At 27.4% G+C, this 27,038-nt stretch overlaps 2 protein-coding genes and 1 long non-coding RNA gene across 7 annotated transcripts in view; 1 reads left to right on the top strand and 2 right to left on the bottom strand.

The window, feature by feature from the left end:
* LOC126900031 (uncharacterized) overlaps window positions 1–10,942 on the bottom strand; it is a 238,638-nt gene extending 227,696 nt beyond the window's left edge. For 3 of the 4 annotated variants that reach the window (XM_050675400.1, XM_050675403.1, XM_050675394.1), the window contains exon 1: window positions 9,361–10,942. In XM_050675400.1, coding sequence (XP_050531357.1) covers window positions 9,361–10,247 — 887 coding nt within the window. In that variant the 5' untranslated portion in view covers window positions 10,248–10,942. Of the gene's footprint in view, window positions 1–6,277; window positions 7,555–9,360 lie in introns of those variants that run through there. The other variant, XM_050675396.1, reaches the window with a different exon arrangement.
* Window positions 1–19,777, top strand: part of LOC126900030 (uncharacterized) — a 34,867-nt gene extending 15,090 nt beyond the window's left edge. The window contains exons 1-2 of one of the 2 annotated variants that reach the window (XM_050675391.1): window positions 17,172–18,115; window positions 18,882–19,774. In XM_050675391.1, coding sequence (XP_050531348.1) covers window positions 17,229–18,115; window positions 18,882–19,674 — 1,680 coding nt within the window. In that variant the 5' untranslated portion in view covers window positions 17,172–17,228 and the 3' untranslated portion in view covers window positions 19,675–19,774. Of the gene's footprint in view, window positions 1–17,171; window positions 18,116–18,881 lie in introns of those variants that run through there. The other variant, XM_050675392.1, reaches the window with a different exon arrangement.
* Window positions 937–3,670, bottom strand: LOC126900058 (uncharacterized). The gene is made up of 2 exons (XR_007702789.1): window positions 1,430–3,670; window positions 937–1,062 (listed from the first exon to the last, which is right to left on the bottom strand). It is a non-coding gene; the product is annotated as an uncharacterized LOC126900058 (long non-coding RNA).
* Window positions 19,778–27,038: the final 7,261 nt, after the last annotated feature.

The following is a 27,038-nucleotide window of genomic DNA, read 5'->3' as shown; positions in this document are numbered from 1 at the left end:
TACTATCTGTTGATGTTTGCTCCTATTACTTGGCCTTCATATCCCTATTCCAGCATTTATTCATTGATACATATTCATGTACCGGATCTTCATGAATTTAGAATACAATGTTGTTTCTTTATTTAGTATCTTTAAAATAATGGTACGTAAGACAGTAGTGCTTATATAGTAAAACTAAATTGTTAGAAATGCTAATAACTCAAAAGGTAATACTTCAAAGCCGATTCTTAATCAATAAATATTTTCTCTTTTGATTGTATAAAATAATTATAGGTTCCTAGAAAATTTTAAAAGTAAATTCTTAAAGCTATAAAGAGATCATTTTTTGTAAGTACATATTATTATGGTTGATTAAATAAATCAAATATTTTAAGTACATTTTATTTAATAAAAAAAAAGGGGGACAATCATCTCAGAACTCACAGTTTGAAATACCATAATCAGTAAATTACAAAATGTATAATGTCGTTCACGTTGAAAAACTTTTATTTCTTAGCCGATGCAAATTACGCATGTTTCAATCTAATTGATTTAAATTGATTCCTCAAAACTATTTTAAACGTTCATTCTAACCATACAATATACTAAATTTCAAATAAATCTTATATGAGACCGTTTTGTCGTTAAAGATAGAGCACTGAGTTCCCTTGTGTCACATTCACTTTGAGTACTTGTTTTCAGAATGTTTTTTATTTTAATTAAATGAAATAATATCGCATTAGTTTTATATCATTCTAAGTTAACGAGAAAAAATTAATATGATAAAATACTAAGTTACAATCCTCTTATTTAAAATCTCATTTTCAAGAGAATAAATTTTTAAGGGTTAATATCTACCAAATGCTCAAAAAAACAAGTCTTTTTTTCATGATTATTTTAAAGGACATTTGAGATGTAAGGTATATAAATAATATATCATTGGATTAAGCAACTATATTTATAACTATAAAAATTTTTTATTGTTATTTTTTTTACAAAATGGCCGCTGTGCAGCGATTGCCGTGAACCGCTTATTTAGAAAGTTCTTCCGCGGCAAGCAGTAGAAGTCGTGCCCAACTCCACCTATAACAAAAAAAATTTTTTTTTCATTATCTACATGAGTGTCGCTAGTGAAATACATATGATTATATTTTTAGAATTTTTTTTCGCAAAATGGCGACGGTTTGAAAAATAATTTTTTTTTTCGACAAAAAAATCGACTATAATTGTTTATAACTTTTTTTGTTGTTAATCAATCGCTAAAATCGTGTGTACTTCACTAGATAATGAAGAACCTACAGTTAAAATTTCAAGTCAATCGGATGTAAACTTTTTCACTTCTACTGCTCGCCGATTTTGAAAACATGGTTTTGAGAAACACGCGTTTAAAGTTTCAAAATGCTATAAATCTTAAGAATCGCATTAATATAGTCCTTAATAATTTGTTTACCTAGTCAGCTATCCCTGCGCTGTTAAGTTGTCCTTCCTGGTCCTTATTTTCCTCTTATTCCTTTTTTTTGTCTGATGTAAGGCTGCGCCTAGCCTCTTTCGCCATATCGGACATACAATGATCAACGACTTTGACGCGATTGGCGTCCGATCCCACGCAAAACTCGTAATTGTTTGGTCCAACGGTTAACCCAAGAGCATCATAAACGGCAAACAGACCCGACAAGCCTTCGTTGAAGGTAATAACGGCTACATCAGTCGCAATATCAACTATAGTCTTATCGCTAGATATCATTTTTGGAACAATTGACCACACTACAGCATTGAAATACTCGTTACTATTTTGAGAATACTCACCCAAGCAGCGTGACAGAAGGTTGTCGGAGCTGAGTTCTTTATAAATGGGTTGTATCGCCTTGAAAACATCCTCATGCATTGGACTCTTGTGCTCGTATGGTGCAAGAGTACCAAGCGCTTTACTGCGATGCCAAAAACACCAAGAACACTCTCTTTGTGCGAAGGGTACACCTCCTCGTACTCAGCAGTACCTTCTTATTTTTGCCAATATTCACACACTTTACAGTACTTTGATTTTATACACACATCTAATACCTTGCCAGTGTGCCAACCAATCAAAGTAACTAATGCAAACAAAGATGAAAACCACCTCTTACGCCAAGATCCATCGCCTGACACCGTAAGACCGCCTTCTTCACCTCGTTCAATAGAACGTTCTTTTTTATCTTCAATAGCTGATTTTTTCATAGAATTAATTTTAACAGATGAAGTAGCAGTGCCGATATTGGAAATGATCATACTGTAAGTTATTTGAAAAACAGGCTTTGCGAGATCCATCATCACAAAGAACTTTTTTATACCGTTTATGCCTATGCCAATGATAATTAAAAATATCGGCATCAACGCAGTTCGAACAAGACACAACAATTTTGAAGCCTAGTCAACGCTTGCTCGACTGTGAAAACCGCACATCACTATTACATTTTTTACACACTAATAATTCAGAAAGAGCAGTAAATACAGAGAAAAAATGTATGAAACAGTAGCCGAAATCCCTATCAACATCGCGATCACGGTTTAAATCAGAAGTTTTTAATTTTGTCGCCGAGGTACTAACGTACTCCGAATCGCCTTCGAACGCATGGCGGTTAGGCGGGTGTCAGTTACTAATTTTACTCCGGGTTGTTCTGGTACTTCTTGTTTTACTGCCTTTGTGGCCTTATGTACACCTTGTCACTCATAATTAAATACTTTTGAATATAATTCACAGTTAAAAAGTATAGCAAAACTCAAACTAAGAACGTACACAACGAGAATGGCTGATCGACTAAAAAAAAGGAAATTGTAAGTAAACACGTGCTGTACAGACGCTGTAGTAACGGTCGAAATTCTATACTTCAAATTCAAAACACGATATCGATCATAGGTAACTTCTACTAATTTACAAAGCCGCGAAATTAAAAAAAAACGAGCATCGCTAAAATAAGCGAAAAATGTGATTTTGGAGCCAAAATGTTGTTCGGTAAAAATTGATTTAAACGAATTTTGAGTTTAGATCAGTACTTGGGCGTTGAATATTTTGATTCTAGAATAGTTTAAGCATGGTTAAAGCCAATAAAAAAAAATTTGGTGGATATTACCCCTTAATGAAAGATAATTATTTTAAAAATTGCAAGTACAAAAACATCAGTACAGTAGGCACGCAGTATAGTATAGCCGCGGCAAGTATAAGTGATATCTGACAGTGATTAACACATATATAAAACATGTAGTAGATTAATAATAATCTTATTAATTGTATTTAGTACTTTTCTATTATTTCATTAAAGTCAGTGTTTATATAACAGTTTTAAAATTCAAAAAAAAATTTTAAAATTATATATTTACGGAAGGGTAATTTTGAAATATTATTTTTAATTTTATTTAAATAAAGGTTTATTATAATTTTTGATGCTGAGACGTACAAGTAAATTAAAATCAGGTTCTTTTAACATTTATATAAACAATATCGATCCAGTACAGCTGAGAATATTAATGGGCAGATATAAAAAGAAACATGGTAAAACAATGACCTAAGCTCCGTAACAAAGCAAAAAAAATATGTGAATACAATTATTAACACGCTTATATTAGTTTCACATGTATGTTGTTTGTTGTTTGTAACTCTCAACGCGCCACGTGTTATCATTCTCGCGTATCCCGTCGTCTATGGCCTTAAGACTAGACTTTCATAACCCATTCAACCCCACCCCATTCACCCCCACCCCATTCACCACACGCCGGTAACACGATTCCTGTATAATTTTATATGTGGTTTTCGTACCCGTACATGCGTGCGTATCATCAATATTATATATAAATATAAACAAATTTCTATTGTTTATTATTAGATATAAACATTTAAAGATTTAATTTTTTTTTGAGTTAATAATATACATATATAATACATAAGGGATTACAAATACAGGTAGCTAATTGGTTTTTATGACGATATTTGTAGGTATATAGCCTTTAATATCAATGGTTATAAGACATATTGTTGTGAGTTTTTAAACATACTAACTGGCAATACAGAAATTATATCTTTTGATAGTCATTATTTACAATAAACACTCCGTGACTGTAACAGCGATGTCATAAAAACTAAAAAGTGAAAAATAAATATAGTCTAAAAAAACTGAAAACACGCTTTTAATGCATATCGAACTAAAATTTAAAAATAATTTTTAAAATAAAGATAAAACAATAATACTAGTATTTTTCGTTCATTATTGTATTAAGTTTATTTTTTAAATTTTTAGTTCGATATACTTTAAAAGCATGTTTTTCTGTTTTTTTAAACTATATTTTTTACCATTAAATACTGTTTAGATAAAATAATTAACTTATAGACAGGGTGTTTAAAAAAAAGAGACTGATAAATTATTACAAACAATATTAATAATAGATCTTACTTATTGAACACTATATAAAATATACTAAATTTTTTTAAACATTTTTCTAAGGTTTTAAATCAAATTAATTCTATAAATCTAGTAATAATTTCGTAGACTTCATAATCTATAAACTCAATATATTATTAAGAATATAAATTTTAAAGTGTAAAATAGAATAAAAAAAAATCATTTTTATTTTATACTAATAACTTATTTATTTATGTTCACGATAATTCAGCACATGTATACAATGTTTGTAGTTGAAAAAATTTAGAATCATTTGTAATATAAAATTATTCAAAAGACTTTAACCTGCTATAAGTTTCTATTACTTAACCTAAGATAATTATCCAAAGTCAAATAACAACTTTGTACAATTTATTTTTATTGCTAATAAATGTCTGATGATAAACTACAATAATCAACGCTACAACTAGTCTATGATGAATGCGTTCCGCATTAAAAATCCTTTGCCTACTTTTTTTTTGTCGATTACAATTATTTTAAATAATTTTTAAAATCTCAATGTTTTGAGCAATTTAAACTCCATTTATAGAGGTGAAATACTATAAGAACTTGTATTGGACTCTCACTGATTTAAATGAATTATACAAAAAGCTTTATGTTACGAGGTAATAATGTCATTACAAACTGATTGTTAGTGATGAGCAGAATTACTCTTGTTCTTCCGGTCTTGGCTTGGTCTTGCATTTCTACGAAACCAAGAACAAGACCAAGACTGTAATAATATCAGCAAGACCAACATCAAGACTGTACTCAATTGACAAGAACAAGACCAAGACTTTTTTAGCAAGACCAAGAACAAGAACAAGACTAGACTTGCAAGAACAAGACCAAGACCAAGACTCAAAATGCAAGAATCTTGCAACAACAAGAATAAAACTGCAAGAGTATTGCACTCTTGCAAAAAAAAAAAAAAATTTTGTTGGTTAAAATCGTTAAGATTATTAATGACAGATTCGACAATATTAAATTTTACTTTGATTTTTATTCATTACGCGTATTGTTCAAATTAAATATTACCTATGAGCTGATGTTACCGATTAACTTAAAATTTTACAATCATGTTTCAAAATTTATTGTCATTCAATTGTAATTAATTAATTTTAAATAATTAAAGAAGATTAAAAATAAATATTCCGTGCTTCAAACATTATGATAAAATTAGATAAAATTTTTGTTTACTTCTAAAGCGGAGACTGAAACTGGTTTTATAAAAACTGGTTATAACAGTTTTTTTCGGTTTTGTTAATCAAAACCAATAATTTTTAAAAACTGTGTCTATGAACAGAAAGCGATTATTATTTAAAACCGGTTTTAAAAATCGATACATAAAACCGGCGACTGGTAAACTCATAAAATAAATATATTCATGTTCATTATTCAATGAAAAAAATTAATTAAAATGCAAAAAAAATTATCCGACTAGGAGAATCGAAATCGCGTCCTCCCCGACCGCACATCCGCTGCGTTACCATTCGGACAATATTACGCCATCAGTTTAAAGTGAAAAAATACTTTGTTTCAATAACGTCTTATTTTTTTATAATTTAATTTATTTGTTTATTTTTTTTTAATACCCCAAACTATTCATAAAAAAATCATCCATATTGTTTATGCTAATATTAAGTTCTAACTTAAAAATCCTATGGCATATAAATTAAATTTGAATTTACAAACTGAAGTAGATAACTTCGTTATTTAAACCTTTTAAGTAGAAAATTTTTACAAATATAAATGAATGCAAGATTTTGCAAGAGTATTGTGACAAGACTCACAACAAGAACAAGATTTTATGGGCAAGACCAAGAACAAGAACAAGACTAGATTTGCAAGACCAAAACCAAGACCAAGACTGAGTTAGCAAAGCAAGACCAAGAACAAGAACAAGACTAGATTTGCAAGACCAAAACCAAGACCAAGACTGAGTTAGCAAAGCAAGACCAAGACCAAGACTGAGCTATCAAGAACAAGACTATGACCAAGACTTTGACAGTCTTGGTCTTGTTCTTGTTTTGCTCATCACTACTGATTGTTATGAATAAATTATTATAATCAATCAACAGACACGTTCATTAATAGTTGAATAAACTTGGTAATCTTATAATATTTAAAATCTTATAATTAATGAATTATTAACGTAAGTTAAGGTTGATGAGTAATAGTAACTTATAATAGGATGAAGACTACAATATCCCTAAATATTAATAAAGAAAAGAGTAAGAATACGTGAGGTGCTTGACATCTTAGAATCTATAAGCCTTACATCATTAACACGATAATATTCGTTTTAAGTTGAAAAATAAATTATAACAAATAAAAGAAGTATACACAAAAAATTTATATTAAATCTTCAAAGCCTAGATTTTTGTAATCAGTATTGATAATTTCATTGCAAAATGTATTTATTTGTGAGTAAAAAAGATTATAAATAAGTCCATCATGTTTCATTGAACCCTTCAGATTATTAGATAAACTATTAAATGTTAAAATATTGTTATAGTGATCTAAAAGTTCACAACGATTTTTAAATCGAATACCCATTTCAGTTCTAAGATCAGTTTTAAAATTCTCCGATGACTCAGATAATTTCCATAAAAACGCCTTTGCTTCTATTTCATTCATCGTTTTTGTATTTTCAATACATAGAGATTTGAAATCATAAAATAATTTCATTATAATATTCGATGGTTTGTGTAGAGAATTATGGCTTTTTTTGACATACTCCCAAATATATAATTTTTTTAGTATTGCCATAGCAGATAATAAGGATTTAAACATATTAATAGACAACGATATTGAATTGCGCAGTTGGTTAACGCATTCTATAAAGCTTTCCTTATGTATGTTAATATGACTTTTTATTTCTTCATTTCTACATAAGTTGATTATGTTATGCAATAAACGCTCATAGTATTTAAGTATTTCGGCATACCTACACCTCAATAATTGTTCAAAATATTTTTCATTTTGCTTTAAGTTTATAAAATCCACATTAGTTTGGGATAAAGTATTCGCGGTTAATTTTTTACCATTTTCCATGATAATCTTAATATTCTTAAAAGGTTCCTTAAAATGACGTTTTGAAAATAATTTGTTTAGCGCAGCAATCCTTTGTTCTGTATTTTGAAGTAACAATGGTGGTACAAGTCTATAATAATAAAGTTATTACATTGTTAGTTGTATAGTAGTTTCATAAAATTTAATTTCATTATTTAGCTTCGATGCGAAGCTGAGAAGGTATTAGTTTTACTATGATGTGTTTTGTTTGTTACTGTTACCACTTTTCTCAGCTCTCACCGAACTGATTTCTTTCAACGATACGTCAAAAGATCACAAATTGTATCTAGTCGAAGACATTACCCTTAAAAATTGAAAAAAATTCCCTCGTTCCCCGTAAATGGGGGAAACCTCCAAAAAAATTACAAATTTAAAAATCGCTAATTTTCGAAATTTTTTCAATTTTTTTTACTAAAATGTGCCGTAACTTTTTCAAAAATGAACATTTGACCTCTGGACTTGCCTTCATGGTGAAAATGGCTACCGAATGCTATTTTTGTGTGAAAATTCTCGATTTTATACTTTACATTTTTTACTTTAAAGTGCTATAACTTTTTAAAAAATGTATGGATCAATACAATTTTTTCATGAGAAGTAGTATTTATATACATCTTTTAATGGACAATTTTTTTTTTTAATCAGACCATTTCCCTATATAAGGGGGGGCTTCAAATATAAAAAATGCATATATAAAGTAGAACTTTTTCAACTTAACTTTTAAAAGTGTTCCGGAAGGTCTGACACTTTTATATATATCTGAAATTAAAGCTTATGTAATATACTTTAATTTGAAAAAAAAAAACTTGACCTCTGGACTTGTCTTCGAGCTGAAAATGGCTACCGAATGCTATTTTCGTGTGAAAATTCTCGATTTTATTTTTTTTATATTATATTTAACTTTATAATGCTATGACTTATTGAAAAGTGTATGGATCCAAACAATTTTTTTATGAAAAATAATATTTTTTAATAAACCCTTTTTCATTCGACATACTTTATCTTAATAGAGATATTAATAAGGAACCAGCAGATCATGTAGCTTTTGGAATAAAACACCAATTTTTTTTAAATTAAACACTATCTAAAGATTTGCATCGGAGCGTTTTTTTTTATAGTGATTTTAATCACTGTCAGATATCATTATACTTGATCCAACTATACCACGGCACCACTGTGCCGCGACCCCCCTGTGCTGGATTTTTTATTTTGAATATCCATTTGTACTACTCAAAATTATTAAAAATGTCTGAACGGTTCAAGAGAAAAAGGTGTTGTTTTTCATTTTTTCGTGGACAAAATATAATAGGTAGAAAAATAATAGGCAAAATGTGATAGAAGAATTTCATCAGATGGTAAAATTTTATGAATAAATTTTTACTATAAATTGAGAAATAATTTTAGTTAAACATTTTTGATGAAATCATCGGTTAAAAAAATTATAAAATATAATCTTATGAAAATATTCCACATTTGTATCAATATACTCGTATTTTAATTTATTATTTATCTAAACCATTTTCCTTTGTTTCTTTGTAAAATATTATGCTATAATAAAGATTGATCACCTAAAGTTAAAATTATATTAAATATTTTAATTTAAAACTAAAATAAAATATATATTAAAAATATTCAACTCAAAAATCATGGATACAAATTCCGGGAACAAAATTTCCATTATTAGCTAATAATGTAATAAAATAATAAAATATTAGCTGTAATTTTTTGGGACTTTTATGGTTGAGCAAAATCAATTAAATAAGATAGGCAGTAATCACGCTATAGACCCCAAAAATATAAAACGGTAGAGTAAAACCAATAGCTTCTCAGCTACGCATCAAAGTTAAAAATAATTATAATAACCTTAATTCACAATAATTTTTATAATTATTAACATTACCCGGGTACAGTTGGATGTAATAATTCTTGAAATCCAAGGTTATAATTATCATTCGTGATAACTTCATTATAAAATATTATGAGATCATCATAAATAAATTGAACATAACTTTTGTCCTTTTCTTTCTGTAATGCGTATTTATCGTTATACTTTTCTAGTAAATATTTATGAATAAAATTATTAGTCAGATTGCTGGCTGTATCTAAAAATTGAAGATTATGAAGCATATCAGTTACTGTAGCATGGAAATGTTTGATATTTAAAAGATCCTTGCAAGCTTCATCTATGTCAAAATCACCATTAGATTTAATGTAAGTAAACGTACATGGTTTTGTCTTCGATGAAGTGTATGTATAAATAGAATGTATCTCATTAATTATAGTAATTGGAGCTACATAGTCATGAAATATTAATTTGACATCCAAGTTTATGATAAATGTCAAAATATCATAAAAATTTTCAAACATACCACTTGAATTACACACAACATCTTGAACTAATTTTGTACATTCAATAAATTTGTCAAACAATTTTTTATTGTAATAATTTTCACATTCACCTATCATCGTCGTAATATAGCGGACATATATTTTCAATAATTTTGCATATCTATAGTTCATTGAAGTAACTGTGGAGCTGAAAATTTTAGGTGAAAGAATAATGCTTATATGATTTTTATTTAATGATGTGCTTAACAATATTTTAGAGTCGTCTGTCGTATTTACATAATGCCATGAATTTAATTTTTCTTGAAGTTGGTGATGATATAAAATGTGTTGTACTACTTCAACCAAATATAAGTGGAATTCAGTAGAATTATGATAATACGATAAAACATATTTCAAACTCCATAAAATTGAAATGCTAAAATAACATTTTAGAATCATTTTTATCTTACAATAGAAACAAAGTTGACTATAAAATCAATAAAAGTTTAAATGACAGTATTTGTACAGTATTCACCTTATTTTAAGACAAATTTTATTTAGATAGTTAACATTTATCAATTAACACAACACTTACTCAACGTTATTTTTAAGTTTTATGATTTCGATTTTATTTAACTTTACTATAATATTTATTTCATTTTTACTCTTATAACTTTAAAATTTATGTACCAATTTTTTATTGGCTTTACTTAAATGTGTTTTTTTCTTATGATTCATATTTTAACTTAACGATATTTCAAAAGATTTCTAAATGTATATGTGACAAACAGCTCCTTAATATTGTAGGGGAATTGCCTCTTACTGTGACTGGTGTAATTGATTTTGTAGCAAACAAAATGAAAAGTAAAGAAAAATAAGAGGTGGTACGATAATAGGTGCACCTGTTTAAGTATGTACAAAATACGAATTATATTTACAGTTCTGCAAATAAAACGTTTAAAAAGTAAAAGGGGGATAACTTACATACTAAAACGATATTTATCTTATGATATGATACAATAACAAAATGAAAATAAATTAATAACTTATCTGATGACGACTTGAGGAGATTGGCAAAGTAACTAATAATGAACAAAATAAAAAAAGACTATAAGGAGAGCGATTAATAATTGTACGGCTGCCGATTAATAAAAGCGCGAGACGTGTATACTGTGTACGTACAAAACAAACTATGACGCTCGCTGAGGAAAGGACGACGGCCAAACGTAACACGAACATGTTTGAACCGGTCATATAAGAGCGCCACAAGATAAGCAAGGGCGGGTATTAACTATTGTTACCCTTTACCCAACATTTCCTCACCGAGTTGTAAGTTATATAACTTTTAAAATCTTTGTTTATCTTTAGACAACACAAAACATAAAACATTAAAAATAAAAATTGAAAATCAAAACAATTCATAATACATTTTAAATAATAAATAAAATCATATGAATACATATTAAGTTTATAAGTATACCCAGAAAAAAACCTCAATCTATATAATAAATTCATTGTTCAATTTGATAAATATATCATTACTATTGAACCTATGATATATTTATCAATATGATAATTTTTTTTCTTGTCTTGAACAATAATTATTTATAAGAATAATTATTTTATTCGTATTAATAAAACATTATCATAAACCCTTGATAAAATTTCTCTATCAAAATTGATTGAGGTTTTTCTTTGGGTGTAGGTAAAAATGACAACAAAAAAAATGATTAAATGATGTAAAAATATAACATAAGTTTTTTTTTTTATGACGTGTATGAAAATAAAAATTATTATGAGGATGCAAGGATTAAAGAGGAATATAGTTTTAACGGTAATCATACACCTACTGGCAGCTTGACTAATTTAACGATTGAGTGCTTATATAAACCGTATTCAGTTTTTACCGTCAATAACCGTACTATTTTGTCAGTCGGTCGATGGACGATTGGGGGCTTCGATGATGACTAAATCGCATACCTTAAGGTTGTCGTCAGATTTTGTCCACTTATGTTGTTTTTGAAGCGTTGTCGTATTCTCGTGTCCATCATTTCCATAATGACTCATGCATCTGCTGAACTGCCATTGTGTTAATCGATTTACGGGTATATCGGTAACATCAGTTTGGGGTAATACTAAAATAGGTTAATCTATTGTAGACGCGAATTAAGAATGCTTTAGACATAGACTACCAGCGTCTCTAGTTCTTTATACGTGTTGCGGTAAAAGTAGATGATGAATAAAATAAATAATACTGGTTGGTTTTCCAAGTGGCGTCGAGCCGTTTAATGAGAAAAAAAACAAGAATTGTAACACCAAAGATTATATGCGAACCAATAGTAACAATAATAATATTATTTTAGTATTTACTAAAAATCCGTCAACAGAATAACAAAAAAAAGACCGAAATTGCGGTAGCGATTTGGTTGGGTTCACGGACGCTGTAACCAATGAGATAGGTGTCACGAAGATGACTGACTTCACGTATTATTGCGGCGGGGTATTCGACGCTAGGCATTTGTTGGACTTAACAACGCCATGGCCGTGTCATACGTTAATACTTGTATTCCAATTACACTAGTGAAACTTGATACTTTTAATAGAAGCTTCCCAAGCCAACCCATATGAGGAGCGGCGGGGGGATTGAAATGTCAGTTGCATAGAACTTGGGTGATCATAGCATTTTGTATACTAATTTCTTTCAAAAGTAACTTCAACTGTTTAGCTACCCTATGTAATTACGGCCAAAATCACTATATAAATCTAAAGGAATTCCGCGACGTGCTACAAAACTGCCGAGAGCAGCAAGGAAGGCTGTAGTAATCAAGTTAGAAACAATCTCGATACGTACCGCCTTTACTGTCATACATATAATGTGGACTTTTACGGTATTGGTATTGCGAAGACGCCTTTCTTTTATTAGATATTGACCTCCATAGTCCATACCAACATTTTAAAAAGCTCACGGAGAACTGACACATGATGGTGTTAGATTGCTTATCATTGGATTAGGTCGAGTCACTTTATGTCGAACACAGATGACACATGTATAAATAAATTGACGTATAGCGTTACTACCAGAGATTATCCAAAATTTACATCTAATCATTGATAGAATTAACTTCATATTTCTTTACTTCATTCTTTGCATGTAAGAATTCTTGTTTATAGTATTGAATGATTAAATGAGTCAAATGAGATATTTTTGGCAAACAATATTGGATGTTTTGCATCCGAATCCAATGATGCGTAACGTCTTCGTAACGTCCCACCGGCGCGAATAAGACGGGTTTCATCGATAAAAGGAGCTCATATAATGAAAAGATGCTGGGCCACTTGACTTTGTATAACTGTTTCTTGAGGTCCTTGAAGTAAGCTTCTTGCGTAATGAGACAACTCAATGTAAAGCAGTAGTTAATTAGGTGGAGGTCAACGGTCCCGTTGGCGTAGGTAGTCGGCGAGCCTTGAAACGTAATCGTTGAATAAAGGCTATTGTGTGTCGCATTCATTATAGAGTCAATAAACATTTAATAATATTATCAGCGACGGTGTCATTATTAATTATAGTAAACACTATTGCCTTTTGTTGAAATTCAAAAAATTGTTCCAGTTTCAACAGTTCACAATTACGCGCGGCCATTGTTTGACAGATAGATGTAGAAATGACCGTCTATGTATTTTACATAACACCATGTCGTATGATAATAACCCACGGGATGCCGGGTCAGCAGGGTTATCGTTCTTGTTGACGTACGCTCATTTACAATCCAGTAATAAACTATATATTTTGGCTACTCGATTGGTAACAAAAATTTTAAAGTTCTATTAGTCAGCCTTTAACCATGCTAAAACTACAATTGAGTCTGTCCAGGCATGATTGCAGAAATCGGTATTTCGAATATTAAACATTTATATATTCGATAATAATGTTTAAACAACTAAGAAAGCGCCATATAATTCCAGTAGAAACATAGATGTATTAGCGTTATCATTCTTTAATGGTGTTACCTTTGTTTTGCATGTGACAAAATATACGGATATATCTCCTGTGTGATAAACGACTCGCAAGTAAACAGAACCAGCGTAACCCTTTCCCGACGCGTCTGAAAAGCCAATAATTTGTATTTCCTTATAATTACGAACGTCAATATGTCGGGACAATGAAATAGTATTCAACCGTGGGAGCTTATTTATAAAACAATTTTTATGAATTTGCCAAGTCTGCAAGTAAAGGAGTATTTACTCAAGCTTAGCGTGCCACAATGGCTGCATAAGACTCTTGATATGATATAATATGTATAATATGAATGGACCCAGTGTACCAACCGGATCAAACAGTCTGGCAATAGCAAATAAAACAAATCTTTTTGTTGGTTGAAAATCGTATGAATAAGTATGATAGGTAAATGAATCTTCGTCGAGGTCTCAGTGAAGTCCTAGTACCTTTATTGTCTGATCTCCTTTTGTCAACGATTTTGGGAAGTCTTCAGCAGGTACTCGCTCTAAAATTTGGCTACAACTGCTGGTTCACTTTTTTAATATAAATTTTCTAGTATTTAATAACGCAATTAATTGTTCTTGAATAACAAGAAGGTCTTATATCGTATTCGCTTCAGCTATAATGTCGTCCACGCAATATTTGGCAAAATTCCTTTAGCGGTGAGAAAACAGTCCTTCAATTCTATCGAGCTCGTAGAAACATCGAATTGCAAGAAAAGGTGTTGAACTTATTACGTAAGTGACGGTGAGCAATTCGTATTAGATTACATCGGCATTGGGAGAATTGCGCCATAATATGTGTTGATAGGAATCGTTGCCAACATCCTTTGACTTTCAAAACGCTCTTTGAGTGCCTTCCACGCAATAGGGTAGTTGGCTTCAGTTAAAGGTATAGATTTTATGATAGATAATGCAGTTCCTGATAAACATGATATTAAATGATGGAAACGTTCAATGTCACTTCCGATTGAAACATTATCGTGTACGCGTGTGAGAAATGTATCGCGAAACGTCCTCTATTGATATATGCAGCCGTCGAATTTAGTCAGGCTTATAGGTGGCAAGTGAACAGGCTGCGTTACTGGTCATAATTACTGGTTAATGACCAACCGGTCATTGTTGCGCGTGCGGCAGCGGTACGGACGGCGAAAACGAGTTTCTCCATGTTATCAACAACGGGCGAGTCAATAGCATCATCTTCATGAAAGCAATCGATTTCAACTAGCACATCTATGATATCGGGCTGTTGGTTCCTAAACTGGGTTACCAACGTATTTATGTCTTCGATTCGAACTGCTATTTCATTCGGATCAGTGTGCAAGTTGGTAACAGTATCATGTATATCAGATATGAATTTTAACGCACGATCGCGCAAGAGCGCATAAGGGTTAATGTGCGCACTGCCTGCTCATTTAGCGCATTTTTGTTCTTCCTTTGTGGAATTATTACGCAATAAAAATAAACAATCAAATAATCAAAAATCCGGCTCGACAAGGACCAAGAAATGTAACAAACAGCTTCTTAATATTAAAGGGGGAATGCTGTGGGGTGATGTTGTTTATTTGTAGAAAACAAAAATAAAGAAAATAGGTACACCTACTTATGAATGTACAAAATACGAATTATATATTTATTGTTCTACAAAATAAAACTCTTAATGAATAAAGGGAAAGGGCGGGTAACTTACATACCGGTAGAATGACCGACAAAGCGGTTATGAACAAAATATAAAATAAATAACCCAAACAATTAAAAAACTTAGATGTATAATTTAAGATGATGGCGGTGAGTATGTGTACGTTGAACCTAAAAATATATTATATTATATAATATAACCCTAAAAATATTAACTTTAATTTAAGATATAATAAAAAGTGTCAGTATTTGCGGAACATTTTCAAATGTTTAGTTGAAAAAGTTTATTTTTTTGAAAAAATTTCCATTTGGAACCCCCGTAGACAGGTAAAGATTCAAATGATCACAAAATATACTAAATGATAGGTAAAGACATCATGCATCTATAAAAAAAAATTATATTGATATGTTCATTTTTGAAAAAGTAATAGCAGTTTAAAGTAAAAAAATTGAAAACATTTCGAAAATAGCAATTTTTTAATTTTTAATTTTTTTTTGAAGATTTCCCAACATTTACGGAGAACGAGGGAAATTTTTTCAATTTTTAAGGATAACACTTCAACTAGATACGATTTTTAATCTTTTGACGTCTAGTTGAAAGAAATCCGTCCAGTGAGAGAGCTGAGAAAAAGTGGCAACAGTCACAAAAAAAAAAAACAAATCATAGTAAAATTCATAACTTCTCAGCTTTGAATCTAAATTTTGCAAAACGTTTGAACCCTGGATCTCCTCTGAATACAGATTATTATATCAAAATGGTTTTATTAAAAAAAATTATAAAAACTGTAATTTATATGAATATATCACTTTAATACTAGAACTGAAGATAATATTTCAAGATTGTGATAAATTTTGAAAACTTTTCAAATATCGTTAAGTTAAAATATGGGCCATAAAAAATACCACACTTAAATAAAGTCAATAAAAAATATGTACATAAATTTTAATGTTAAAGGAATGATTAATAATACAGTAAAGTCATTAAATTTAAAAATAGCATTGAGTAAGTGTTAATTGATAAATGTTAACTATCTAAATAAAATTTTTTTTAAAATAAGGTAAATACTATACTAATACTGTCATTTAAACTTTTACTGATTTTATAGTCATATTTGTTTCTGTTATAAGAGAAAATGTTATTTTAGTATTTCAATTTTATGGAGTTTAAAACTTGTTTTAATTACTTATTGTAGTTATAATTATTTTAAATTATACTTAGTTTTAGTAGTAAATCATATTATATATCATAACCAACTCAAGAGAAATTTAATTTATGGCAAAATAAAAATATATGACAGACGACTCTATAAAATTACTAAACACATCATTAAATAAAAATAATACAAACATTATTGGTACATCTTAAATATTCAACTCCATAGTTATTTCAATTAACTGTACATATGCAGCCAGCAATTTGACTAGAAATTTTATTCATGAATATTTACTAAAAAATATATCGATAAGTCCAATAGAGGTGAAGTCATCTTGTAATCGGACAAAAAAAAAAATTTCTTAGCTATCCATCGAAAAAAAAACTCATTTCAGTTATAAAGAAAAATCTGTCAAAAAACCTAAAAATATTATAAATTACGTATTATTAACTAATAAATGTGGTTTATCTACAAAATCTTTGTCACATTTTAAAATTATATTTCTATTTTTAGCCAAAACTAAAGCAGTTGTAATAATAATACTGACATTCAAATTTTTATAAACTTGAATTTCTTTTTACAATAAAATCACCAGTTATTAGTTTTTTAATCATTTCATTGTCAATTTTTCTTTCTTCGTTTTAAGATAAAAATGAATCTAAAATTTTATTTCAATGTTTTAATTTTGTTGAGCTTGAAATATGTTTTTATGTATTATTATAGTGATACTGAATTCAAGTATTATTTAGTTGAAGTTGTAAATCACATTATATATAATCATCAATTTCAAGAGAAATTTAATGTATGGCATAAAATAAATGTAACCGACGACTTTAAAAAATTATTAAACATATCATTAAAAAAAAAAATTACTGATTCTGATATTACTTCTGATGTATTTAGTTATATATTAAACTCAATTAACTGTAGGTATGCGAAAATATTACAAATATATTTAAGCTATATAATGATGATGATAAGTGAATGTGAAAATTATTACAATAAAAAATTATTTGAAAAATTTATTGAATGCAATAAATTAATTCTTGATGTTGTCATTAATTCAAATGGTATGTTTAAAAAAATGTATGATATTTTGACATTTATCAAGAACTTGGATGTCAAATTTATATTTCATGGCTATGTAACTCCAATTACTATAATTAATGAGATACATTCTGTTTATACATACACTTCATCGAAGACAAAACCATGTACGTTTACTTACATTAAATCTAATGGTGATTTTGACATAGATGAAGCTTGCAAGGATCTTTTAAATATCAAACATTTCCATGCTACAGTATCTGATATGCTTCATAATCATCAATTTTTAGATACAGCCAGCAATCTGACTAGTAATTTTATTCATAAATATTTACTAGAAATGTATAACGATAAATACGCATTACAGAAAGAAAAGGACAAAAGTTATGTTCAATTAATTTATGATGATCTCATAGCATTTTATAAAGAAACTATCAAAAATGAGAATGAAAATCTTGGGTTTCAAGAATTATTACATCAAACTTTACCTGGGTAAGGTAATAGTTAATAAGTTATTGTGTTAAGGTTATTAGGGCTATTTTTAACTTTAAGCTAACTGCAATGATTAATAGTAAGTAATTATTAATGAATTCCGACAAATGTTAATAGTGTATCAGCGTTGCATCTTAATGTTACTTATTTAATAATAATGATACTTATATTTCACAACACATAAAATTACATAAATTATAATTAAACTATTTGCAATAATTATTGCAATGCCCCAAAAAATCTGAATATGTGAGTAGGAAATTAAGTTCATTGTTCTATGAAAGGTCGATAGCTTGAAATCTTTTAAATTAAACAAAAATTTTAGATGAGTCGGAACATTCAACGTTTAGTTTAGGACTCAGAACATCCCACCACTCTTTGCCTACTAGACAACAATTCAAATTATGTTTTCCCTAGTATCAAGCAATGAAATTATTAGTTAACATACCATAATTTAACATTATAATTATTTAGATAATGAACATTTTTTGGTCGAATAAAATAAAAATGTGTATATTGATACAAATGTCCTATATTCTTATGAACTAATGACTTCATCGAAATTTTTAAACTAAAATTGTTTCTCAATTTATATCAATAACTTATTCTTAAAAATACAAAAAACATAATGGAAAAAGTTTTTTTTCTTGAACCATTTAAAATATTTTTTCATTATTTATGAATGTTATAAATGTGTATTTAAATTGTAAATAGGAAAACATTTTGTTATTATGAAAATATCAATAAAATAATTTTATATTTATAGACTTGTACCACCAATAAATGTTGTTGCTGATAGTTATAAGATTACTACATTAAACAAATTATTTTCAAAACGTTATATGAAACCATTTATGAATATTAAAATTGTCGTAGAAAAAGGTGAAATAGACGCAATAGAAGTGTTCCAAAATGTGAATTTAGAAAATATAAAGGAAAAAATAAAATATTTTGGACAATTACTGAGGTGTAGGTATGTTGAAATACTTAAAAACCATCACATTATTTTCACCGCTATAATGACCACATGTAAAGATCGTAGGTTAAGCGGTATTGTTAATCACTTTGCATATTGTATGAACCAACTTCGCAATTCAGTGTCTTATTCTATTAATATGTTTAAATCCTTGTTATTTACAATGTCAAAACTAAAAAAAATATGTATTTGGGAGTATAGCACAATAGCACGAAATTGTTTAAAAAAACTAGCTAGTATTATAACGGAATATGTTTACGACATAAAAGCTCTCAATAATGGTTCATCTGAAACAAAAACGATGAATGAAGAAGAAGCTAAGACGTATCTTGAACAATTATACAAGTACTATTGCAAGCTAAATGGAGGTTTTCATAATGAAATGAGTCATCGCTTAAAAAACCGTTGTCAATTTTTAAAGGAATTCACACATCCTTTAACATTAAAAAGTTCATTTAATATAAAGATTTCTACCAGCATACATGATTTAACAGCTTATGAAAATATTTGCTTAGAAATGAATTCCTTTTGTGATAAAATTATCGAAAATGATTATAACAAATTAAGCTTTATTTTTGAGTGAAAATTCTCGATTTTATATTTTACATTTTTAACTTTATTCATTAGGAATTCTCCATATGAACTTTATATTACTATCTTTATTACCAATAATATTTATTGTTTTTAAATTTATAATTATAGTTAAAAATCTATTAAATTAACCTATCTTAATTTAATTTAATTATATACATTATAATATTTAATTACTATCAAATTTGATATCTAATTTTACATATTTAATTCTTAAAAAGATTAATCTAATTCAATATCCACCTAAATTTTAATATTTTCAGCCTCGTCATATGCTGTATTACTAAAGTCTTTCCTTCATTTATCATTTCCTTTAAATTATATTTTGGCTGTCTATTTTAAATGAAAATATAAGTACCAGATGATGTAAATAATATATGTAAGAGATCTTTATTTTGTATTAAAACAAGAATAGTATGGTGCTGTCTGTACATTTTGTAGTCCTTATTACGACCCTCTCTGACATCATCTGATAAATTCCCTGAAATATTTTTTTACAGTTAATATTTATTATATAAATATTTACATTAATAGATATAAAAACGGTAGTACAGTGGAAACGTGGCATAGTTGGGTGAAGTATAATGATATCTGACAGTGATTAAAATCAATATCATAAAAAACACTCGATGCAAATCTGTAGATTGTGTTTAATTTTAAAAAATTGATAGATTATTTCAAAAGCAACAATAACTCTTATTCACTTAATTTTTTCCCGATTACTTATTTGATTTATAAATTTAATATATGAATAAATAATAATTATAGTAATTAAATATAGTATGAAATTTAAATTTTTTTAATATAATATAATATTGTAATTTTTGCGGAGATATTATAAAAATAATAAGGTATTTTTCACGATGTTTTCAAACGTCCAATTAGACTTTTTCTATCACTTCTAAGTTTTAATATTATTACTTATAATTAAAAATAAGTATTTACACATTAAAAAAAAATAATTAAGAAAAAAAAAATTGTTTTAAATTAATATTGATTTTGATTATTAATATGTTAAAAATAAGGAAAATGACATATTTAACCAATATTTTTAATCCTTTAAAGCTGATTTTCGTGAAAGTTTATAGTAAAAAAAAATTTATTTATTATCATAACTTTTAGTTCAATTTGCAAGTTTGATATTGACATCATTAAATAGGACATTTTATGAGAATTAAAAAAATTGTATCATTAAGATTAATATGCAGTCACAAATTTTATAATTACTATTTATAGTAAATATATCAGAAAAGCTCAATATTTTTTTGCATTTTTATCGTAATAGATAACTTAAATAAAAATAATAGTAATAATTTCCTAGTAACTTTTGGTGTTTAAAAAGATTCTACAATTGAAATATGAACTGAATTAATTTTAATTTCTTTACATTCACTAAAAAAAATAACCAAAAAAAAGTTGTTAAAAAGATCTACTCAATAGAGCGTATTATAATATTTCATTATAATTGTAAAAATCCATTGTTAATTCAAGAGAAACTACAAACATTTTTGTTAGGAATGATTTATATAGCATTTATATGTTACCAGAAAATTTGGAATATTACAGTCTAGTAGTAGCACACACAAATAGAGTAAAAAACCCAGCACAGAGGGGTCGCGGCACAGTGGTGACGTGGCATAGTTTGATCAAATATAATAATATCTGACAGTGATTAAAATCACTATCAAAAAAAACGCATCGATGCAAATCTTTAGATAGTGTTTAATTTTAAAAAAATTGGTGTTTTATTCCAAAAGCTACATGATCTGCTGGTTCCTTATTAATATCTCTATTAAGATAAAGTATGTCGAATGAAAAAGGGTTTATTAAAAAATATTATTTTTCATAAAAAAATTGTGTGGATCCATACATTTTTCAAAAAGTTATAGCATTATAAAGTTAAAAATGTAAAATACAAAATCGAGAATTTTCACACTAAAATAGCAGTCGGTAGCCATTTTCACCACGAAGACAAGTCCAGAGGTCAATTTTTTTTTTTCATAATAAAGTATATTACATTATTTTAAATTTTAAATTCCCCCCTGAGGGCAGATAAAGGGTCAAATTTACAAAAAAAATATACAAAATGATAGGTAAAGACATCAAGCATCTATATAAAAAAAAATTATATTGATATGTTCATTTTTGAAAAAATTATAGCATTATTAAGTAAAAAATATAAAAAAAAATTATTTTACAAAAATCGTAATTTTTTATTAACTTTGATGTCTATTTTCACCACAAAGACAAGTCCAGAGGTCAACTTTTCAAATTAAAGTATATTTCATAAGCTTCAATTTAAGATATATAAAAGTGCAGACCTTCCGGAACACCTTCAAAAGTTAAGTTGAAAAAGTTCTACTTTCTATATGCATTTTTTATATTTGAAGCCCCCCGTATATAGGGAAATAGTCTGATTTAAAAAATTTAATTGGCTTTCACTTATTAGCATTAGTTGACGTTGGATTTGGCTTTAATAGTTTACGTTGGGATATTAAAAGTCAGTGTACATTTGGTTTCATTTTCCCTCATCACTACGCTAGATAACAGCCACATGCAATACTAGCGCCTACTGGTCGTTAAAATCCAAACTATACTCCGGAATCCCCAAAATTACTTTACTTACAAAAAGCTATAAGTTACGTGATAACAAACAATTAAAAGGAATTTTATAACTCCAGTAATTAATAAATCATTAATCAAGTCGAGTAATAGAAACATAATTCAATGAAGAATCTTGAATCTCCCTGAGTGCTAATAAAGAGATGAATAAGAGGGTGCGGGTCTCATTTAAATATCATATCATAATATAAGTTATATTACGATATATAAGTTTAAAAATAAATTACAAAAAATACATTTAAAAAAAAAACCGCAGCACAGAAGGGTCGCGGCACAGTAGTGACGTGTATAGTTGGGTCAAGTATAATGATATTAAAATCAATATCATAAAAAACGTTTCGATGCAAATCTTTAGATAGTGTTTAATTTTAAAAAAATTGGTGGATTATTACAAAAGCTACATGATCTGCTATTTCCTTATTAATATCCTGATTAAAATAAAGTATGTCGAATGAAAAAAAGATATAAATATTATTTCCCATAAAAAAATTGTATTGATTCATAAACTTTTCAATAAGTTATAGCATTGTAAAGTTAAAAATGTAAAAAATAAAATCGAGAATTTTCACACAAAAATAGCATTTGGTAGCCATTTTCACCGTGAAGACAAAATAAAGTCCGAAATTTTTTTTTCCATAATAAAGTACATTACATTATCTTTAATTTAAGATATATATAAAAGTGTCAGACTTTCCGGAACACTTTCAAAAGTTAAGTTGAAAAAGTAATGTATTGTAAAAAAGTTGTATTTTAAATCCCCCCCGTGGGCAGGTAAAGGATCAGATTTATAAAAAAAATATACCAAATGATAGGTAAATACATCATGCATCTATAAAAAAAAAATTATTTTGATATGTTCATTTTTAAAAAAAGTTACGGCAGTTTTTAGTAAAAAAAATTGAAAAAATTTCGAAAATTAGCGATTTTTAAATTTGTAATTTTTTTGGAGGTTTCCCCCATTTACGGGGAACGAGGGAAATTTTTTCAATTTTGAAGGGTAATGTCTTCGACTAGATANAGAGAATGAGTGTAGCAGAGATGAGAATGCATAGATGGATGAGTGGAGTGACTAAAAAAAGACAGAATAAGGAACGAACATATAAGAGGGAGTATAGGTGTAGCGTCAATCGTAGATACGATGAGAGAAAATATACTTAGATGGTGTGATCATCTATGGTGTTATAAGGAGAGAAGAATCGGAAGCTATAAGAATAGTTATAGAAATGAATGTAGAAAAAAGAAGAGGTAGAGGAAGACCAAAAAAGAGATTGAGGGGTGTTATTGAATGCGATATAAAGACATCTGATTTGAGCGTAAATGATGTGTAAGTGGAAGTTTAGGATAAAGGTAGCCGACGCCAAGTAGTTGAGACGAAAAAAAGAAAATTACCAGAAATTTCGGTGGCAATTGACATAATTGTTGTTTGTGAATGTACAATTTAGCTTTTGGTTGGGTTTTAACAATATAGCGTTGAGAATTTTTTCCACCATTTTTCCTTTGTTAATTGCCCTCTAAGTAATTGAGTGGGTTATGATAAAAAAATCACAGGATATATAGTAGTTTTATACATTTTTTTTACATTACTTTTATTAAAAATACACATTGATAAAACTCAAAAATCAAAAAATTTCTGAAGGTTCGAGATCAAAAACTTTCGTCTTTCTCTTTTTGTGGACAAAACATGTAAAGTATAAAAATAAGTAGTAAAAAAAAAGTATAAAAAAAGTATAAAAGTAAAAATAATAAACAAAATACGATAGAAAGATTTTTGGAATGTAAAAATTTACGGATAAGTTATTATAATAAATTGAGGAACAATTTTAGTTTAAAAGTTTGAATGAAGTCGTCAGTTAATAACAATGTAAAATATAATGCTATGAAAATATACGACATTTGTATCAATACACACGTAATTTCATTTTATTCGGCGATTATAATGAAAATTCTGTATATTCTGTTACTAACAGAATTCTAAAAACCAAAACCATTATTTGAGGAGACAGGTCTGCCTTTTACAGTATAAGGATAGGTGAAGTAAAATCTAGTATTTATTTCTAGACTTAATCCAAATGTTAATGATATCAATAATAAAGTTATCGACAATCTAGTAAGAGAGGATTTATGTATTAACTATATCCCTTGATATAGACCTTTTATAGTAGTGTATTAGATACATAGATAAAAATATTTCCAAGGGAAGGTATGACAACTTTTGATTAATTTAAATTAAAATGAATAATAGATATTTTTATTTATAACCAGTTTTTTCATGATCATAACTAGAGCTCGGATGTTTATGACTTTGCATATTTTTTTCGCGCAATATGAATTAAACCCAAGTATGATATAAATTTGATTCATGAAGTCTAGATTACAATTACGTAAACTTATTTTGCATATTTGACGTTTTTGAGCATATAAATGCATATATTGATTATTTCTAGAAATAGTAGCATATATTTTATAATTTGCATTAAAAATATTAAAAATTTGTTTTTGATGAAGATCCGTAGAATACTATGTACAAAAGTAAAATTACTTTTGGGATTTAGATATTTATAAATTCGATAATCGATATTAATATATATATATACAGTAAAACGCCGATTAACCGGGCGCCAATTATCCGGAACGCCGTCTAGACACGTGCGAGCTTCATTTTTCTATGAATTAGGTTATTTTTATTAAATTTCTTTATTGTTATTAAATTTCTTCATTTTATATCATCTGTACGTGTTTTCCTCGATAAAATATGTAAGCACATGATTGGTAATCCGATGTATGTATGTGTAGTGTTACAAGTGTAGTTTATTTGGTACTTTTCGTATGTAGGTGTTACGCTGTGTTTAAACAATTTTGTCTAAAAATTCACGTTTTTTTTAAAATGTATATTATCAAAATGCCGAAAAATTCGCTCAGTGGTTTTGTAAAAGAGTTTGATTGGGTATAATTTATAATTTTTTTTTCATATTAAATATGTATGTTATGTAATAAAATAATTTGAATTAATTTACATTAAAAAGGTATAAAAAATTTTTTCGAATTAATATTAACTTCTTTTTTTTTTGCATATAGTTATTGAAAAATTGGTATATTTAATATATTTTAAGGCATATAATTGCATATTTTTACATTTTTAAATGCATATTTTCATTAAATTTAACTAAAAAAATTTAGTCGATTGTAACACAAATGAAAAACTTTTTTCAAAAATTGAATTGTAAAACAAGTTTTAAAAAACATCTAATAAAAAAATTTTTTTATTCATTACAAACTATTCTGTACAATTGAAAATATGTTTAACATAATAAAGGTTTAGAAGTCTGATTATTAAACAATAGATAATTAAAAATATATTATTCATAAAAATCGAATTCTCAAAATTCAAAAGATTAACAATATGATGAACTACAAAATGATGACAAAAATAAAAGGTGAAAACTTATATACAAAAATTTAACATATTTTAGCATATAACTATATCAGCTTAAAGCTTTTATTATAAATAAATTAGTAATAATTAGGTTGACCAGTATTTTAGTAAATAATTATTTAAATCCATTTATAGTATTTTTTATTTTTTGTAAGTTATTTTTTGAGATAGTAAGGAAAAAGAAATGGTAAATTAATTTATTACTATAAATAAATAAAAAATAATAATTTAATAGCTTTAGGAACAGTATAAAAAATGTGACTTAAAAAGACTTTAGCAAAGATTAATTAAAATAATTTTATTTATTAAATAAAATATGTGCTTAATGACCAGATAGAAAATAATTAATCAAATATTTTCACAGATTCAAAAAAAATAATTTGTTTTTATACTTTTGTATGCATTTATTTATGTTAAATATTAATATATATGAAGTAAATAAAAATAAAATGGGATACATAAAATAAGTTTTTTTGTGTTAAGCTTAAAAAAATAATAAATGATAAATAATAAAAAAAATCAACTCACATTGGCACGTTAATACAGAGATAGACTTAAAAAAATGGATTATTTTACAACCTTATCCTAAAAAATATGATTACAATAGAGAGAAAATAAATTAAAGCTAAATTTAAAGTAAATGTTATCTTGTAGCAATTTACAATAAAAAAAAACACCAATATGATGTTATTTAAGATTAGACTAAACTTCACAAAAAATTATACATTATCAAGAGGAAAATTGTGAAATGAATTCTTTCAAACAAAGAATTCTTGTCACATTCTTAATATTAATTACTTAAATAATTTGAAAATATTAAGTAATGCTATCATGGCAAATTAAATTAATTTAAATAAAAAAAAACGATGTGATATTAAATTTAACATATATATGTAATGTACAATAAAATAGTAAAAATAACTAAAATAAACCAATTAAAAAAAAATTTAATTAAACCAATACCTACTTATATTAATGATATTGTGTTTGATAATTGAGTAATAATTAAATTAAAAGACTAATATGTACAAATAATAAAATGGTAATTATAACAATATTATTTTTTGTGTGCTGTTAACTATCACAAAATATCACAATTTAATAAAAAAAAGAATGAACATTAAAAAATAATAACATTTTTACTTAGCGCTATTTTCATAAAAAAAAAAAAAAAATTAATTCGAATATTTTTATTAAGAAATATCATAAAAATGTTTACCATCATGACATATTTAAAGGAGCCTTTATTGAATAAAGTTCTATGACTACTAAACATCACTGAACAATAAAGAATATTCTTA

The sequence above is a fragment of the Daktulosphaira vitifoliae genome, unplaced genomic scaffold (assembly GCF_025091365.1).
Source record: "Daktulosphaira vitifoliae isolate Bord-2020 unplaced genomic scaffold, ASM2509136v1 Scaffold_2, whole genome shotgun sequence".
Lineage (NCBI taxonomy): Eukaryota > Metazoa > Arthropoda > Insecta > Hemiptera > Phylloxeridae > Daktulosphaira > Daktulosphaira vitifoliae.
This window is presented reverse-complemented; position numbering and strand designations above follow the sequence as displayed.